Source organism: Saimiri boliviensis, chromosome 6 (genome assembly GCF_048565385.1).
Source record: "Saimiri boliviensis isolate mSaiBol1 chromosome 6, mSaiBol1.pri, whole genome shotgun sequence".
Taxonomy (NCBI): Eukaryota; Metazoa; Chordata; class Mammalia; order Primates; family Cebidae; genus Saimiri; species Saimiri boliviensis.
Window position 1 is genome coordinate 133,524,671 of NC_133454.1, and position 18,815 is coordinate 133,543,485.

Here is an 18,815-nt window from a genome sequence, read left to right on the forward strand (position 1 = left end):
CTCTTCCCAGTTTGTGGAATGTACCCGAGGGGAGTGTCCTGTGGCACAGAGATGTGACTACCCATCCGTGAAGAGAGGACAGAAGAGGAAAAAAGGAAAAAGCCTTTTTCTTTCTTCAGAGTCTGAGGGTCAAATGAATTCTAGTGATTTTAGGTGCACGTGAGGAATGCAGGCTGAAAATGATTGGTTACCCATCTGGAAAGAGGGGAAAAAGGCAACCCTGTGTTCCCCTCTCTTTCCAGCTAATACCCAGGGTATGTGACGGAGAGGAGGAAAAGGCATGCCTTTTTCTTCTTCCAACATTATGTCCCTGAGTGCCAGCAACCAGTGCAGGTGCTGACCATTGGTGCAAGTTCAGCCTTCACCCATGAAGCGGGGAGGTATAGCCAGCAGGGATATTCACGCTCATCTGTGTGGTGCCTAAGGCTCCCACTGTGAGTAACCTCCGAGTTCCCTAGACCTTATCTGTGCCGTGGATGTGAGCATGACCTCCATCCATGAAGCAGGAGGGCCTCATTGTCAGGGTCAGTCATGCTCACCTGGGCCGTGCCCCTTGACTCCTGCTGTCATCTCCTTCAGGTCTAGGGCTCCATTGTGGGACTTCAAACTGAAGTTTGGGATAAAAAGGTGCCTCGGGAGGGTATATGGACTCATTAAATTAGTCCCAAGTGGCCCTCACTGAATTGCAGCTACTAACAGGTGGGGGCAGCCCCTCCGTTGCTTCCTTATTATAAACAGGTGGAGCTGTGGGGCCAGGACCTGCTCAAACAAGGTGGAGGAAGCAAGTCCCCGGAACTGGGGAACTGGCCTGAGAAGATGCCTCCTAAAAGGACAAGAAGCTAACCCCTTGCATAGGAAAGTTCCCTGTACTCACAGGACTGTGTTGACTCCCGACACGGTGGAGAAAGGGGACCTAAGATACCACTTACAGTTGTGCCAAGAGATGGGGGCGCCCAGAGTGGAGAGGAGAACTGAAAGGCCCACTCTGGAGTCCAGAAGGAGTCCATCCTCCTTCCCTCGACCCCCAGGATCACCTGGAGCCTCTGGATAGCAGTGGTGGTCTAGACTACTGGAGGTGCGGAGAGGAGCCCCAGGACCCATCAGTCCTGCTGTACCATTTGGGAGACCGGCCCTAGACCACGTGACCCACATCTCCAGGGACAGGCTGCCCTCCAGTGGTCCCTGTCGAAAACTGGGCAGGGTCAAGGTGGCCTCCCCCAGCTGTCTGGAAAGTCCCTCCTGAAGTGCCCTGGCCCAATGCATTTGCAGCAGGCAGCAGGTGTACCCCAGGATTCTGGGGTCCGTGAGCCGGCAAGGCAGCTATTGGAGCCTCTGCCTTTTTCCCACACTTCCCCTCTCTTTTCTGGACTTCCTGCCAGTCCCCACTGCAAAAATCTGAAGTGACCACTCCCAGGACGCCCTCCAAAGTACCATCTGGTCCCACAGCCCATTTCCTTACCCCGCTGCTGACATCAGGAGCTGCCTGTGCAATAAACTCATCCCCCTCATCTCCTAAGATGAGCTGTTCTTTGACCGAATCAGGAGACAGCGAGGCACACTTCACCAAGGCCCCTCCACCCCCCCAGGAAGGCAGTGTGCCTCCGTCCCATCCCTGCCCCACCATGGATAGCCCGGCGCAATGCAGAGGCCTCGTCCCATTCCCTCACAAGCCCTCCAGTACGCGCGCCTGAAGGTGTTTCATCCTCCATTCTCCACTTTCATCACTGGGGTTGAATTTAGGATCCTCCAATGGTACTGCTCTTCTTCCAGCTGGATAAAGCGTATCCTCTTCCCTGGCCCTATATAAGCTCATCCCCTGAATTCTCTGCCACCTGCAGGGTGGTCAGGGTTGGATTCAAAAATAACATGACCTCCTTCCAGGAGAGCTCAAATACTTGGGTTAAGTTCTGGGAAGCCTCTATATATCTGTCAGGACCATCTGAAAACGAGCCAAGATCGCCCTTAAGTGGACTGGGAACTGCCTGTAATGAGGATTTCTACGCTGGGGAAGGCTTGAGAGGGAGCCTGGACCGGGAGCAGCAGAGGGTTAGATTGCCCCCCTGCAGGTGCCTCTGTGGTTTGGTTCTGTTTCCCTGGGATTGCCTCTTGTAGCCTCTCCTGAGGTGGCCACTGGGAGGGCTGGATCAATTCTACAGCGTAGACAGAGGTCCGAGTTACCCTGCAAGGCAAAGGAGGCCTGTGCACGTGGGACATTGGCCGTCACGTCTGTAGAAAACCTTCCCTCCTCAGACCAGGCTTCTCTTCGGAGTCTGAAGGTGCTTGGCACCCAGCTGGCAACCAAGGAAATGACAGGAATATTTTTGCCACAAATTTCCGTACAGATGCCAAGGCACACTGTGGTACTCTTAACCTTCCATTTTACGGTTTTCAGGACTAAGCCAAATGCTCATTCTACCCAATCATATTTCTGGTTTGCAACAACATACTTCATATTTAAGCCTCTGTATAGAGAAGAGCTGGGAACCATGACAGCCACAAAAGGAAGAAGAAAGGAATGGCAGGGAAGAGTGCAGGTCCTCATGCCAACACCCGAATGGGAGGCTGGGGTCTGGAGCTAGTCGGGGGGCCTTTGGATAACACCAGGGGGTGACCTCGGCCAGATGCCCTCAGTTGCTCTGGGACCGCCTCTGGTCCCGTGTGACCGGTAGCCCTCCATGAAGGAAACGGTTGGAGATTGGAGCAAAGCCAACATTCCCAACACCCGAGGGTGACGAGGGCTGGACAGCTCCCCCCAGCAAGCCCGTCCTCCGCGTGGTAAGTCTGGCAGCTGCACTGGTCACTTTCAACTGGTTGGCAGAGGCCTGGCGTTTTCCTTTCATGTGAGTTACCGTGGAGTTTAGGGACCAGGAGAAAAGGACAGAGAAGACCCGCTTTTACTCACCCTTCCCCAGGTCCCAGACGAGCCCCCCAACACGTTACAGGCTATCCGAGGTGCTACTTTTCTGGCCAGAAACCTCTGTGGTACACAGATAAGTGGAGGGTGAGCAAGATGAAGAGCAGCTTTACTCAGCGTTAGAGCAGCTCAGAGGCGCCAGCAGAGGAGGCCAGGAGTGAGCGGCTCCTCCCTCCAGGCGGGTCATCACAGCGGGTGTTCACCTTCAGGACAGAGGGTAGCTCCTCTCTGCAGCTGGTCATTCTGTCTTCTCTGCGGAGGCTGGGGCTTTTATGGGCCTCAGATGGGGGGGGAAATGCGTGCCAATTGGCCCATGGGCAGCCATGGGTGGGCCCAGAAAAGGCACCACAGGTCCCCACTCTGGTCCTTGGGACCGACAGCCTGGCCCCCAGCCTTCAGGCCCACCCTAGCTTGAAGGTGGGGCCTCACCGGGGACCTGCTCCTTCCCTCCTGGGAGCCTGTGTGCCTCCCGCGTGGTGCCCAGGCTGCTTGTGCCAAGGGGTTCCCACAGAGCAGCTCTGAGCTGCTCCCGCCCCACCTCGGCCTCCCTCCTGCACTCGGTGGGGCCCGCCGTCTGGAGGGCTGAGGTGGGAGGGGACTGGGGCGTCAGCACTGCTCTGAGGGTGCCCACGCCCAGCTGGGCTGCAACAGCACCAGGGCTTGGCCTCAACCCCGCTCCAAGATCGGCGTGGGTACCAGGACCAGGGAGAGGCGGGCAGCAGGCTCCCGAGTCTGTGGTGATGGGGCGGCCCTCACTGGCCCCCAAGACCACCAGGAGGCCTGGGCCCACAGCCACAACCTGGATGGCAGCAGCTGCACCCGGGGAGCTCCTGCCCTGCCGAACCCAGAGCAGAGAACGCAGCGCTTCGGGGCTGGTCCCGTGGGTCCCAGCTGTCTTGGCCAGGTGCTCACAGCAGGAAGGGAGGTTGAGGCTGTGGTGGGGGCTCCAGGCCTGGGAGTGGGTCCTTCCCAGCCATGCGAGTGTGGGGTGGCACCGTCGGCTGCCCTGGGGACATGGGGCACAGGGGCCCACTGCTGCCATCCTGCTGCCCCGTCTGCCACCTTGCAGCCTGAGGCGGGGGCTCCAGGCCCTCACAGGGCCCAGGACGGCACCGGGCAGAGGTGATGTCACTGTGAGTTCCTCCTGTGGTCCCAGCGCTCAGTGGCCCCAGGCTGCCCCTCACCTGGCTCACAACCATGTCAGGGGGGCACCTCTGGGAGTGGACTGCAGGCCCGGACTCCAGCTACCCGGAGCGCCAGGCTCTGCAGTGGGAGCAGGTACTTCCAAGCCTACAGGGGGTGGGGGGTCCCCAAAAGCACAGGAATGCTGGGGTGCACACAATGAAACCAGTGCCCGGGAGGGTGGGGCTCCTGCCTGTGCCGTGGAGTGGGAGGCCCGGCCATGCCTCCCCATGGCGGCCGGTGACCACTCTGGATGGCTGCTGCTGACATCATCCTGCCTCCGCCTCCTGGAGTGCTGATATTACAGGTGTGAGCCGCCACCCCCGGCCTCATCATTGATTTTCTTTTTTTTTTTTTTTTTTTTTTGAGACGGAGTCTCCTCTGTTACCCAGGCTGGAGTGCAATGGCGCGATCTCGGCTCTCCGCAACCTCCGCCTCCTGGGTTCACGCAATTCTCCTGCCTCAGCCTCCTGACTAGCTGGGATTACAGGCACGCGCCACCACGCCCAGCTAATTTTTTGTATTTTTAGTAGAGACGGGGTTTCACCTTGTTGACCAGGATGGTCTCGAGCTCTTGACCTCGTGATCCACCCGCCTCGGCCTCCCAAAGTGCTGGGATGACAGGCGTGAGCCACCGCACCCGGCCAGGTCGTTGCTGATTTTTAAGAAATGTCCTCACACGCACCGCTGGCCCCTGTCCCTCCAGCCTGCATCCTGGGCCGCTTCACCTTCTCAGACTGGGTCCTTCCGACCACCCGACTTAGAAACGCGGCCGCACTCACATGGGCCGCTGCCTCGCCGGGCTCCCTGTCCCTCTGCTGTGCTTGCCGCCAGCTGTATACAGACGTTTTATTTATGGCGTGTCGTGCGCCCCTCCCCCCACATTAGAGTGTAAGCTCCATGTGGGCAGCCGTTTTTGTCTGTTCTGCTCACTGCTTTTCCTCAGTGAGTGACGCAGTGAGTGTGTGATGAATCCTTGCTAAGTGCATTAAATTACGCCGTGAGTATCGTCTGGAACACGTGGAATTGTCTGACCTCCTTGTTTTCCAGGGTTCATTCCCTGTGATGTGCAGGCTTCCCCTGCCTGTGGCTCAGGGTTCTTCTCTCCTTTCCTAATTCTCTCGGGGTAGCGCGGATCGTTAAATCCAATGGTAGCTCTCTTGCCGGGACACACTGGCGCGTGGGGATGGTTCCATCTGGACTAGGTGCACAGGGCACAGTGGGCCGGATGGCTGGTCATCGCGTGGCCCACAGGCGCGTGCGTGGCCGGCCGGTCCCCCCGCCCTGGGGCTCCTCTCCCCTGCGGACCGGCGGGACCTGTGCAGCCACCGCGGGGGGCTGGATGCTGCTCTGGGGGCTGGGCAGGTCCTCCCGGTTCCTCCTCCGGCACCGCCTCCCGCCCTGCGTGCAGGGTAAGCGGTGACCTCAGGACAATCTGGGTGCGTCTTCAGAGGACAATTTTGGCTGCTGGGCGTCTGAGCTATTTTCCCGCCCAGTGTGAACGAGGAGGTAGGAAGGAGAGTGGCCCCTAGAGACGGGCCTGCCCCAGCACCTGTGAGTGCTGCCGTCGTGGCAAAGGGCCTTTGCTGACAGATCCAGTGACGGGTGTGATGGGGAGCTTACTGTGGGCTCACTGGGTGGGCCCAGTGTAATCACAGGGGTCCTCATAAGAGGGGGCAGCAGGGTCAGAGTCACAGAAGGAGATGAGAGAGAGGGAGAGAGAGAGACCGAGCTGCTGAAATCCAGGCGGCCTTGAGAAGCTGCGCAAGGCAAGGCAACAGCCCCACACCTTCTCCAGAAGGGACCAGCCCTGCTGACACCTTAATTTTAGGACATTTTTTTCCTAAGACAGGGCCTTGCTGTGTTTCCCAGGGTAGAGCGCAGCAGTGCAATCACAGCTCATTGCAGCCCCGACCTCCCAGGCTCAGGTGATCCTCCTGCCTCAGCCTCCCAAGTAGCTGGGACCACAGGTGCACACCACCACGTCTGGGGCTCCAGCCACTTCAGCCTCCCAAAGTGCTGCGATGACAGGCAGGAGCCACTGTGCCAGGCTTAACCCTAGGACTTTTTATCTCCAGAACTGTAAGATAATAAAAGTGTGTTTTAAAGCACTCCAGTGGTGCCGATTTGCTACGGCAGCCATAAGGAACTTAGGCAGTCATCGCTGCAGGGGACCGCCTCCCTCCCAAGACCGGGCCCAGGCTAGGGCTGTGCTGGGACCCCGGGCAGAGGGGGGACACGGTGGAGCAGCCTCGACCGGTCTCTGGGTCAAGCCTCTGGTGCCCTGCTGACTCTGGCCTTGCACTTACCACAGTCACACAGGCCCCTGACAGCTTCACCAGCTTGAGTTGGGTTTCGGTTTCTGGCAGCCCGGAGTCCTGCCTGATCACCCCCAACCCCAGCACATGCCCCACCTGGGTGCAGACGGCGCCTCCACTCTAGAGGAGGCTGGGGTGGGACTGACACCCCAATTCTTACTGCAGAATGAAGGCCAGCGGGGCGGTGACTGCTCATTCCTCGCCCCAGTACTATCGACGTCTGCTATCAGTGGGCACGGGTCCCACAGACTCAGGATGGAAGGAAGGACTCGGAAGCCCCTCCCCCAGGGCCCAGGGCACAGAGGCTCACAGGCAGGAAGGGGCTCGTGGTCTTGGGGGTGGGAGAGGGTGGGTTGGGAAGGGCTGCGGCCGAGAGTCAGGAGGTCGGGCTCAGGGACCCCAGTCGGGAGGACTCTACCTCCCAAGAGAACAGGCACAGAGGACAAGTCAGAACTAAAAAAAATATTTCATTTCATTCTGAATAAAAAACAGAACAGACAGAACTCTTGGATATCCTGAAAACAATGTCATCGCTACAGCAAAATTTCACAGAAATCATCGCAGAGTGGAGACAAGGCCAGGCCCTGATCCGCCGTGAAGCTGCCCCTCCGGGGTGGGCCTGGCACGGGGGCCCCATGGGCCAGGAGGGGCAGGCATGGTGGTGGCTGTGACCCACTGACCAGCCCTGCCGGGTCCCTCAGGACCGAGCTCTAAGCACAGGCCCCAGCAGCTGCCCTGGGCCTCCTACTGGGGCTGGGAGGGGCTGCCCATCCTCACGACGCCCCTACCCCTGGGTGAGAGGCCTTCCTGCTGCGGGCGCTCCACATGCCCCTCTTGGAGTGGTAGTGGTGGAAGAAGTTCCTCAGACGTAGCCGCTCCACCTCCAGCCCTGCCTGCAGGACCCTGTGAGGGGCAGAGAGGTGGTCAGGACCCTGCCGGGGGGGGCAGAGAGGTGGTCAGGACCCTGGCGGGGGGAGGGTAGAGAGGTGGTCAGGACCCTGGTGGGGGCAGGCAGAGAGGTGGTCAGGATCCTGGTGGGGGGACAGAGAGGTGGTCAGGATCCTGGTGGGGGGACAGAGAGGTGGTCAGGACCCTGGTAGCGGGGGCAGAGAGGTGGTCAGGAAGGACCCTGGTAGGGGGGACAGAGAGGTGGTCAGGATCCTGGTGGAGGGACAGAGAGGTGGTCAGGAAGGACCCTGGTAGGGGGGACAGAGAGGTGGTCAGGATCCTGGTGGAGGGGCAGACAGGTGGTCAGGATCCTAGGGTTCGGGGCCAGAGAGGTGGTCAGCACCCTGGTCTGGGGGCAGGGGGTGTCAGGACCCTGGCCTGGGCGGGGCAGAGAGGTGGTCAGCACCTTGTTCAGGGGTGTCAGGACTGCCTCGAGCCTGCAGGACCCCAGTGGGAGGATGGGGGGGACTCAGGGCTGCCACAGGGCCACAGGATCAGGGGCAGAGCTGGTTCAGGGACGTCCCTGAGATTGCAGGACCCTGAGGGTGGGAAAGGGTTTCAGGAGTGAAGCCGGTGGAGGGGCTCGCTGGGCCTACAGATACCGGGAAGAGGGGAAGGGCCGGCTCTCTCAGCAGGTGGGGGCCCACGGGGGTGCGCAGGGCCCGCTCCCCGTCCACTCAGAGGTCCGGGCGTCTGCTCTGTCTCCCTGAGGAGTGGGGGCGGTCACCTGTCCAGGAGCTCCCAGTCCTCGCCCCCCCACTGGTCTCGGAACTCCTCAGTGTTCATGCCTCCGACCCGGTCGAAATCCGACTTGTAGATCCCAAAAAGGCCAAAGCCGTTCACCTCCCAGTAACCTGGGGCGGGGAGAGTGAGAGGCGCCCTTCAGACCCGGTCCTGCAAGGCTTCCCCTGCAAAGGGCCTCTAGAAGACCTCTGGAGGAGCTCGGGTGCAGGGTCCCGTCACCACCGGGGCTTCCAGGAGTCTGTCTCCTGGTGCTACGCCATGACCCTGGGGCACTGAGCATAAGTGCAGGATACTGGAGGAGGCTCCTGGGGACCCACCGTGGCCCTGGGTGTGCTGGTGCCAGGCGACTGGGGCCCTGGGCCCTACTGACACCGATGGACTCGCAGGCCTCCCCTGGAGATTGAGAGAGGCCCAAAGTGCCAGGACTTGCCCCTGGCGGTTGGTGGGAGCCCTGGCATCACGGGGTGGGGCCCTTGGGGCCTCACCGTGGGGGTCCCGGGGCGAGCTCCCACAGCCCAGGCGCATGACCACCGGCGCGAAGGCCAGCGTGCCCTCCACACAGTGCTTGCGGATGGCGTCCAGGATGTTGGGTGGGAAGTGGATGTGGAGGTCGCAGAGAAACACGATGCTGTCGGCGTCCTGGGGGTGCGGGAGGTCTGAGCCCTGTCCTCTTCTCCCGAGGGCGCGCTCCTCCCCGCTCCCCACGTTGCCCCCCCACCCCATCCGGCCCTCGGACCTCCACGGCGTCCACTCCTGCCTGCAGCCCCGCGGAGCGCTCGAAGTTTCCAGTGCGTCTCAGGTACTGGTACCTGGAGAGGAGGAGTCACAGGCAGGGTCTCCGGGGTGGGGTCAGGAAAACCCACCTCCGGGGTGAGGGAAGGCGCGCCGTTACCGGGGCAGGCGCGCCGCGCGCAGGGCCTGCTCCACGTCCATGTCCTCGCTCTCGAAATCCACCAGGACGATGCTGAAGCGCGAGTCCCCGGTGCGCGCGTGCAGCGCGGCCATGTCCGCCAGGAACTGCGCCACCCACCGTGCCTGATTTTTCACTGGAGGAGAAATGGGGGGGGGGGCGCTGAGCCGACTCTGACACCCACGCCCTTCCTGGTCATTAGGGTCACATTCTTCCCGTGGGGTCTCCTGGGAACCACAGCCCACCCTACGCACCTGGCACGATGAAGTGGACCATCACGTCCTGGCGCCAGGCCAGGCGCAGCGGCCGGCAGAGCTCCGGGCGGCCGTCGGGGCGCACCGAGGCGGCGGGCGCGGGCTCCGGACTTTCTCCGTCTGAGTCCCCCACGCGGGCTCCCGGCAGCCGCAGGAAGACGTACTCGGACAGTCGCAGCCGGCGACCCCCGCGCTCCTGCAGCTCCAGCTCCAGCAGGAAGCGGCTCCCTCGCGCCGAATCCCGGCGCTTCTCCACGTTCACGATGCGCAGAAGCGCGAAGTGCCTGCAAGGCGCGGTAGTCAGCGCCACAAAAGGGCTTCGAGCCGGCACCCCAGGCCCGACTCTGGGCCGCCCTGGCCACAGAAACTCAGCTAACTTGGGGTGGGGAGGTTGCGAGCTCCTGGGCACAGCTCCTGCCCCTCCAGGCAGGCCCAGCAGGCAGGTCCACCTTCCAGCCACTCTCTCCCGGGGCAGGGCAAGCCTGGGGCACCGAGCCCAGGCCCGACCCTGACTCCCAGCAGGCCTCCTGGCCACCACTCACGTCCCAGGTGACATTTATAACATGCCTGCCTGTCCAGTTACCCTCTTGCTCAGAAACCTCCAGGAGTTTGCCACCACCCGTGGGACCAAGCTCCAGCCACTTCCCCAGCAATCTAGGACCTTAAGCAGTTTCTAACCTGTGGCCTTCAATCCTCCCTTCTTACTGGGGTAGCAGATTCCTCGTCACGCACAGCCACCGTCTCCTCGCCTCAAGCTGGGATGTTTGTCCCACCCTTCCTAGCCCCTCCTCTTTGAGGCCCTGGGTCACCTCTTCTGAGAAGCCCCCTGTGCCTTCACAGCACCCCTTTCCCCAGGCAGCAGCTCCGGGTGGATCCTCACCCCTGCCTGGAGGAGGCTGCTGCACTGCCCAAGCCGTTTCTGGCCCCCTCCTCTTCATTCCTGCCCCTCCAGGAACCTCACTTTCCCTCCACCCTGCTCTCCTAATCTGGAGAAAACAGAACTCTGCCCTAGACGAAGGTTCCTCTTCAGTTGGCCTCATGCCCTCCCTCAGCCGTCAGTGCCCTTCACGGGGGCACCCACCTGCGTGACCGGTAAGGGGTCCAGACCTCCCTCCAACGCCTGTCCTTCCCACACCCCTGCGGCCTGAGAGTCAGGGACGCCCTGGCCCCAAACGCTCTTGGTGTCTACACCGTTGCTCCACATCCACGTGGGCAAAGGTGGGGCCGAAACCATCACCATCCCATGAGGCCCCCCCTGGGATGATGAGCTGCTCTCAGGAAGCTGAGACCTTGCAAAGGCAGGCGTGTCGTCGCAGCCAACTAGAATCCAGTGCCCGCCCCCCAGGGCTCCAGGCTGCCAGCCACCACCTGTCTGCACCCAAACCGGGCCGAATCCTACCCTGCTCACAACCTTCCATCACACACAAGAGAAAGTCCCGCGCGGCTCTGTCTCCATCCTCTGCCCCTGCCTTTGCCCGTCCTCACTGTGGTTCCTACTTTGCCTTCAAGTCTGGCACAAGAGACACCGCCCCTTCTTGCAGGTCCACAGCACCTCCCCAGAGCAAAATTAGGCTCCCCACTCCTGCCCCCGCAGCCCGCATGGAGTGGAGACAGCACTAGACTCCTGGGGAGATGAGAGGGGCCCGTGGGGCAGAGGCCCTGCACCCTCCGCTGCAGTCAGGCCCTGAGCATCTGGGAACACTCGGGGCACTGCCAGGGGAGAGGAGGAGGGGTCTGGGGCCCCGATGAGGCCGTCTGTCCAGCAGCTGAGACTCAGCTGATCTCTGCAGCTTGGACTCATCATCCCTGTGCCCGGCTTCAGGGTGACAGAAGTCAGGTTCACAGGTACAAGGATGGGACCTCAGCCCTGGGTGGGGCTCCAGGAAGGTCCCTGAGGCTAGACAAGTGCCCTGGGCTGTCAGGAAAGCAGGAGGGAAGAGCAGAAGCTGGGGCTTCCCTGGGGTGGGGGGTGGCGCATCAGACCCTGGCCGGGTCCTCCTCCCCGCGGCCGTCCCGCCCCCTATACCCGCCGTGGCGCGCGTTGAGCCGCTCCATGTACTGGGCCACCACGTCCACGGCCTCCGCCTCCGGCAGCTGCAGGTTCCCCGACACGTTGCACCGTAAGTCGTTCCAGTCGGAGCGCAGCAGCTCGAAGTCCACGGCGCCCACGCTGAACGTGCGCTGCCAGTCGATGGCGTCCTCACGCCAGCGTCCGAGCGCAGGGCCCGCGGCCTCCTCGCTGGCCTCCGACGCGGCCCCATCGTCCTCCCCCTCCTCCTCCTCTTCGCCCTCCCCCGGCAGCTGTGGCCCCGACACCTGGGACAAGCTCAGGAAGGAGGTCACGGGCCGTGCTTCGGAGGACGAGTTCGAGTCCACTGTGGGCGCCGCAGGTCCCAGCGTGCGCCCCTGGCTCTCCCGGCCCCCCGGGGTGGCCTGCGCCCGGGCTGGAGGCCGCAGCTTTGTGGCCTGGGGGCCGCCGGTCCTGCGGCCGTGGGGCCGTGGGGGGCGCGGGGGCGCCCGCAGCTGCACTCTGGGCAGAGGCCGGGGGCGCAGGAAGACGCCGGGGAAGGGCGGCCAGGGCGCGCGCGGCGCCGGGGCCCTGGGGGAGGCCCGCTGTCCCGGCCGCACCCTGGTCACGTAGACCTTCCCGGGCGTCCTAGGCGGCTGCTCCACGGCGGGGCGCGGGGGCGGAGCTCGGCCCAAGAAGAGGGGCAGGGGACGGGCGGCCCAGCTCAGGGCCCGGGAGCGCCTGGGGGTCCTGTCGTCCCGGGGGCCGGGAGGGGTCGGCGGGGCGGGGGACGGGGGGCTGCTCCTGGGCGGGGCCACCTCCGTGGGCTCCAGGCGGTCCAGCGGCTCCCCCTCGTCCTCGTCGTCCAGAAAGTCTGCGGGAAACGCGGGTTAGAAGCTCCGCGCACGGTGGGTGCGGGCCGGGGGCACTGGGGACCCTCACCGTCGGGGTTGAGGAAGAGGAAGGCTCGGCGCTGCACCTCCTCCCCTTGGTCGCCGTCGCCCTCCTCCTTGTCCATCTTCATGTATTTGTAGAACCCAAACCTGGGGCGGGGCGGGCATCAGAGCCGAGTCCCACCCAGCCCCGCCCCGCTCCCCCTCGCCCCCCGCCGCCCGCCCGCCGCCCCCCGGCGCCCACCTCTCCAGGTACAGCGGAGACTCGCGGTAGAAGCACTTGTTGTCCGTCTCCATGTGCGTGAGGCGAGTGTAGTCATTGGGGTACACGAAGGACAGGTACACCTGGGGGTGGGGGTGGGGGTGCGGGTCCTCAGGGCCGGCCTCCCATGGGGCTGGACGAGGCTGGGTGGAGTCCAGGACGGACGGGACAGGGTCCCCTGCCGCACTCACAAATTGCAGGCCCTGGTATCTGGCGATGGGGAAGTCCTTGACCACGTAGGTGGGGGCGTAGGCACAGGGCTCCAGCACGTCCTCCAGGCTCGAGGGCTCCACGCGTGGCGCTGCAGGAGGGGCGGTCACAGGGGGGCTGGGCAGGCAACCCCCCCCACCCTGCGCGGGCCCCCTCTCACTCAGGAAGAAGGTGTCCCTGGGGTCTGGCCGCAGCATGTCTGCGCTGCTCTCCTCCTGCGGAGCACGCCCCCCCACGTGGCTGGCTGGAGACTGGGGGACGTGGGCCACATGGTCCATCTTCAGGGCTGACTCATCTGGGGGCAGAGCAGTTCCCAGGTGTGCTCGGACCCCCTCCTCCGCTCTTCCCGCTCACACCCAGAGCCCATCTGGAGAGGCCTCACCCCCCCACCCAGAGGCGGCTGCTGCACCTGTGTACAGGGAGATGTGGGCAGAGCCGATGACCTCGAACTTCAGGCCGGGCAGGAAAGCTCGCCACTGTGGGGCAGAGAGGGTGGGGGTCGGGCAGGGCCGTAGCTGGGTCCGGGGAGGAAAGGGTCTGCCCTGCCTCAGGGTCGGGGGGACTCGTAGGACCAATCCCTTAAAGAAGACAGGAGGGGAGACGGCAGAGGGTTCCTGGGGTTCCAGGAAGGGGTAGCAGGGAAGCTGGGGAAGGAGGCCCAGAAAGCTGAGTGGCCCCGGGGGCAGGGCCAGACCCCCCATGCTCCCTTCCTCACTTTCCTCTTCCCTCCCTGACACCCTCTGGGCCTCAGGTTGTGACTTCCAACACCACCCACTCCCAGAGACGTCACTGCCAGCCTCTAAGGGCCCGGCCTGGCGCCCCCTCCACTAGACCTCTCTACCCCCCCACCAAGTTGGGGCTCCAGGGGCTGTTGTCACCTCATCCTGGGGCCTCCACAGACCACCCCAACCACCAGTCTCCAACCTGGGCCCTCTGTCCAACTGAGCTGGGGTGAAACGTGCCCCATACACATAGACACAGGCAACGTGGCGCAGCCCCCCACACCCACGAGGCTCCAGGCCCTCCCTTGCTGTCACCCCTTCCCCCTCCTCCATCCGTCCCGGCCACCTCCCTGGGTTCAAGGACCAAAGGCCACAGTAAAAATCCTTCCTCCAGGCTCTCTCATTCTGCGGCCAGGGTTTTTTCCGGGAATGCAAATCTGATGGCCTCATTCTCAGGACAAAGCCCTGTCTGTCCAGAGCGCCCAGGCCCCGCCTGCCCTGGCCCCAGATCCGTCCCAGTCCCCAAGATGTGGTTCCTCTGCTGGGTCCTTCCTTCGCTGTTCTCGTGGTCAGGAATTCACCTGCTGTGAACTGCACCCCAAATTCTCTGCCCCCACATCTCTCTACTGAACGCCTGTGTCCTCTCAAGACCACTCAAGGGTGACTCCTCAGGCAAGCGCACGAGCCCCCCAGAGGGTAGAGCAGACCCTCCTCCTGACCTCAGGCCTACGGCTTTGGCATCTTTGGGATGGGGACCCCACTGCAGTTGTCCTGCAGGGAGGCGGTGGGAGTGGAGCCTCCAGAAGCTTCTGTGGGGTGGGGGGAGTTGGGAGGCCACACTCACGCCCACTTCCACGTGGTCCGAGCCACGGTCATCCTGCTTGTGCAGCAACTCAAAGTAGTACTTCCGGGAGGTCATGAGCCTGGGGACGTGAGGAGAAGGGGCTGAGCCCACCATGTCCAGGAAGTGGGAGGGGGGAGCCAGGGAAGAGGGGAGCCAGGGAAGTGGGGGAGCCAGGGAAGAAGGGAGCCAGGGAAGTTGGGGAGCCAGGGAAACGGGGGGAGCAGGGGGGAGCCAGAGAATGGGGGGAGCCAGGGAAGGGGGGAGCCAGGGAGGTGGGGAACCAGGGAAGGGGGGGAACCAGGGAAGGGGTGGGGAGCTCCCACACCCCTCAGGTGGATGGCAGCTGGGCTGGGAGGGTGCTTGTGCAGCATGTGTGCAAGTGTGTGTAGGATAAGGAGACAGTGGGCAGCCCCTTCCACCACGAGCACATGCACCCCCATCACTCACCGCCTGGGCTTGGACACCTGTGAGCTGAACTTGGTGAATTCCCCAGGCGCCGTCCACTCAGAGCCAGTCTAGAGAGTGACAGAGCAGGGGTGGTGGGGGGCTCACTCTCTCCTTGGGGACACCAGACCCATCCGGTCCTCCTTCCCAAGAGGCGGGAAGGACAGGTGACTGAGCTGCAGGAGACCCAGGAAGACAACGGGGCTGGGGTAGGGGTACCTTGCCCACGAAGGCCACCAGCTGGGCAGCCGCTGGGCTCTCATCCAGGCTCAGCCAGAACTCCGAGTTGTCGTCTGAGGCCACAGAAAACTGGACGTCTCCTAGTCCACAAGACCGGTCTAAGCGGGGTGGGGCCTCAGGACACCACCCCCTCCCAGGGCGCCCTCACCCCCGTACCATCCCTCGCTGGGTGGATGAAACCAAAAATACGGAGTCCATAGTTCTTCCACTTGGGGGACACGGCCAGCTTCTTCACGGTGGTGCGAGTCTTGGGGGGAGCAGCGACCGTTACTGTTGAAGCCCCCCACTCTCCCCGCCCACCCTGCACCCCCCCAACCCCGGCACTCACATGAGGGAACAGCGGGAAGTGCAGGTTCCTTCTCAGGTGGCCCACGGCGCCCCCACACCAGTCCTCAAACACGTGTAGATTCACCTGCCCCTTGTACTGGGGATGCGAGGGACTTACCCACTGCACGGCCCGCCGCCCCAGCCCCCGCCCTGCCTCCCAGCCCACGGCAGGCCAAGCAAGCTCACCTCCTCCCGCCATGGGGGTGTCTGATGGGTGAAGTTCAGTGGCAGCCTCCAGGCCCCCCCAGGAAACAGCATGTTTGGGTCCCGACCTTCGGGCTGCAAGGGAGAAAAAGCAGCAGGGTCAGGGCGCAGAGCAGGGAAGGGGTCACACACCCCAAGCTGGACCTTCACAAGGACCCCTTTCAACTGTAGCCACACGGCCCTAGATGCCCGAGAGCCTGCAGCCATGCAAAGCCTGAAGCATGGCGCTTGGCACACACTCAGACACCCTGGTCACTCCAGCCCAGGAAGGTGCTTGGCTGTCCCACACACTGCCCGCCAGCACGTTTATGCACCTGCTGCAGCCCCGAGACAGCTTCGGACAGGATGCCTGGTGCTGGAGCACACACAGATGAGCCGTGACGCGCCCACCACCCACATGTCCTGTGCCTTCTGCCCCTGCCCCCCCTCCCCCACTGCACCCTCCAGAATGGACAGGTTCTCAAGCCACCAACACACGAGTGGCTTCGGGGTCTTGTGAGCTTATGCACACCCGTTCTTTCCAAGGCCCTGCTTACCACCTGCTCCTCTTCACGGCTCTCGCTGGAGTCCTCCGCCCTCTGTGTAGATGGCACAGCGTGGACGCCCCGGCCGTCGGTCACACTGGTCAGCTTCTCGCCGTCTGCAGGTGGCACATGAGGTCTGTCTGGGGCCTCGGCTCTCTCCAAGGCCATTCTACTTGCCGCTGGGGTCAGCAGGGCAGGGACCCACATGGCTGGAGCAGGACAGGGAGGTGGTGTCCGTGCTAAAGCCTCTCCTTCCCATCTGCTTCCTGTGCCACGGGATGACCCACCCCACAGCGAGGCAGCTTCTTCTACACCTCACCTCCGGTGGGGTGGCCTGGCCCTAGCCCTCCACCAGGCTTTTCCCATCCTGCAGCTGGTGTGAAGGAGGAAAGCCGGGTGCGCCAGCTGGCGTGTGTAGGCACCCAAATGCACTCCCATCTGGCCTTTCCTGTCGGTGGGTCTGCCTCCAGGAAGACCCCAGGACTGCCCTGCACTCTCAGCCTTTCTGTGTGCTGGAGTATCCACGTCTGCCTCCCTTTCCAGAACTGGGAACTCAAGCTTAGTGCCAGACACTGTGGAAAGGAAAGCCGGCACTGCCTCTCTGGAAGGATCTGAGCTCTCCAAGTCTGGATTGAGAGACAGGCACGGATGCTGAAGCCCAGGCGTGGCCCTGGATTGAGTGTCCTTGGGCAGGAGGACCAGGAGGGGCAGGACAGGCAGAACTAGGGTGACGCAAAGCCTCCCTTTAGATGCTCAGGGCCCCCTGGGGCCGCAGTGAGGATGTCTAGGTCCTGAGCTTAGGGAGGTCCAGGAGGTGGAGAGGGCTGGAGCACAAAGGCCTGCCCAGGCTTGAGTGCAGGCGCCGTGGAGAGGTCCCCAGGCAGCAGACCTGGGTAGGGTCTGTCTCTCCCGGGCACTGTCGGGCTCATTTGCTCGTGGCCCTGGCCTCAAGCACAGCAAGTGGTACAGGTGTTGTGGGCCAGAGCTGGCCTGGCCTCAAGGGGCCCTTGGAAGAGGGGTTCCTCTGCCTCCACCCTGCTAATTTGGGCTTAGACCCCTGGCTGCTCAGAAAACCAGAGGCGCCTGCGGGGGTGGTGGGGTGGTGGTGGTGGTGGTTTTGTTCCATGTCTCTGGGTCAGCTGTGGACCCTGCCCTGTCTGCTGATAGCTGGGTTGGGGCTTCTTTTAGGGATTCAGCAGGATCAGGGGGGTCTCTTGAGGGTGTGGCAGCCGCGAGGTATGTGGGTTGGGACAAGAACCAGACCCTTGGCCTGTGCGGGGCCGGGCATCCCAGCGCAGGAAGAGAAGACAGAGGGGCTCTGGCAGGTAGAGGGGCCCAGGTGTCCCCAGCTGGTGTCACTGTTCTGCCCTTCCAGGACACCCCGGTCCCTGGAGAGGCTCAGAGGCAGCCCGCTGGGGTCTCTCCCACTCTGGGGACGGGTACTTCCCTCCCTCCTCCGGGAGGGGGCAATCTGCCCCTCCTTCCCCCCTCCCCACCCCAGCTTTCATCTGCGCCTTCCTGTCTGGAATTCTCTTTCCCCCCAAAGGTGTAATGATCCCCAAAGATCACCATCTCCAAGAGGCCCTCCCCAGCTGGCCCACGCGACGATCTGCTTTGTTTGTGGGTTGGGAGAGCTTACCGCAGGCTCCCCAGGCTGGGCCCATCCCCACACCTGGATCCCCAGAACCGTGGCACAGTTCACTGAGGGCACCCCCACCCGGAAGAGTCCCAGCTGCACCGGCCACTTTGCCGTGCCCCGGCCCCCAGCACGCGGGGAAACTGAGGCCCTGCTAGGCGGGCAGGTGGTAGAGGCCAGGCCTGAGAAGGCCTCTCGGGAGCCTCAGCAGGGCCGGGAGCAGCGGCCTCCCCAGGAGCCCACCGTTAGCCCCCTCACCGCCGGATCCAGGCCAGAACCCGGAGTCAGGGACCCTCCCAGAGAGGGTCGCGCGCGTCACCGCCGACGTCATCGGGCGTCCGGGCCGAGCCGAGCCGCGCCCCCTCCCCCCAAATCGCAGAGGTGGGGACGGCGGGCGGGGGCTCTGGGCGGGTCGGGCCCAGCCGAGACCCGCGTGAAGGGGGAGACCCGAGACCCGGGCCCCGCCGCCCGCGCCGCCCGCGCCCCCCGCGCGTACCTCGCCCGTCGCCCAGGCGCTGGCGCAGCGCGCGGCCCTGGCGCACCAGGCCCAGGTGCAGGTAGGTGAGCCACGCGGCGCAGCTCAGCAGCAGCAGCAGCAGCAGCAGCTTCACCTGCTTGCGGAGCTTCTTCACCGGCAGCCACGGCATCGCGGCCGCCGCGCCCGACCCCGGCCCAGCTCAGCGGCGCCGCCGCAGCCCCCGGCCCCCGCCCGCCCCGCGCCGCATCCCCGGCCCGCCCCGCCGCGCTCAGCGCCCGCGGCCCCGCATGGTCCTTTGTCCGCCGCCCGCGGCCGCCCGGTGCCGCCGCGACCCCCAGGCTGCCCTCGGCCGCGGGCCCGGGGTGGGCGGCGGGGGCGGCTCCTCGCGGTGCCCCCCGCCCGGCCCCGCCCGGCCGCTCCCGGCTCCGCGCTCCTGGGCGGCGGCGGGACCGAGCAGCATCCGCGCCGCGGAGCTGCCCACCGCGAATCGGGCCCCGGCCGCGCGCGGAGCCAATCGGGCCGAGCCAGGCCGCGGGGAGCCAATGGCGGCGCGCGGGGCGGGGCGCGGGGCGCGGGGCGCGGGGCGCGCGCATCCACCTGGGCCACCGAGCGGCGCGCGGGGGGCTGGGAGGCGCGGGGTCCGCGGGGGAGGGGGGAGGCGCGGGGGCCGCGGGGGAGGGGGGCGGCCGGGCCCGGAGTCAGGGCAGCGTCCTGAAAACTGCGTGACCCGGACTGGAGCGGACGACACGGACA

General features: G+C 64.1%; 1 protein-coding gene across 3 annotated transcripts; it reads right to left on the minus strand.

Annotated features, from left to right (window-relative positions):
- Positions 1-6,861: 6,861 nt before the first annotated feature.
- On the minus strand, positions 6,862-18,489 carry B4GALNT4 (beta-1,4-N-acetyl-galactosaminyltransferase 4). Of its 3 annotated transcripts, XR_012518238.1 has the most exons (21): positions 18,081-18,489; positions 15,961-16,157; positions 15,407-15,499; positions 15,222-15,317; positions 15,050-15,140; positions 14,873-14,973; positions 14,657-14,724; positions 14,210-14,288; positions 13,053-13,119; positions 12,804-12,938; positions 12,625-12,734; positions 12,416-12,516; positions 12,221-12,321; positions 11,297-12,152; positions 9,271-9,554; positions 8,999-9,152; positions 8,843-8,915; positions 8,592-8,745; positions 8,090-8,216; positions 7,769-7,901; positions 7,243-7,317 (listed from the first exon to the last, which is right to left on the minus strand). XR_012518238.1 is itself a non-coding variant. In XM_074401906.1 (20 exons), the coding sequence occupies exons 1-20, from the start codon at positions 18,229-18,231 to the stop codon at positions 7,188-7,190; spliced, it is 3,168 nt and encodes a 1,055-aa protein (XP_074258007.1). In that variant the 5' UTR covers positions 18,232-18,484; the 3' UTR covers positions 6,862-7,187. The 3 variants fall into 3 exon arrangements, 2 of the variants coding, with proteins under 2 accessions (XP_074258007.1, XP_039327382.2); XM_074401906.1 differs by lacking the exon at positions 7,769-7,901 and having other exon boundaries at positions 6,862-7,317; positions 18,081-18,484; XM_039471448.2 differs by lacking the exon at positions 7,769-7,901 and having other exon boundaries at positions 6,862-7,317; positions 15,961-16,064; positions 18,081-18,482.
- Between the last annotated feature and the right edge of the window lie 326 nt (positions 18,490-18,815).

Excerpts from the sequence above, each read along its gene's own strand:
- B4GALNT4 (XM_074401906.1), bottom strand. The coding sequence starts at position 18,231 with ATGCCGTGGCTGCCGGTGAAGAAGCTCCGCAAGCAGGTGAAGCTGCTG. Across the intron at positions 16,158-18,080 it reads GCGCCTGGGCGACGGGCGAG|CCATGTGGGTCCCTGCCCTG; the intron begins GTACGCGCGGGG and ends GTCCTGCTCCAG. Across the intron at positions 12,153-12,220 it reads CCTCTTCCTCAACCCCGACG|ACTTTCTGGACGACGAGGAC; the intron begins GTGAGGGTCCCC and ends CGTTTCCCGCAG.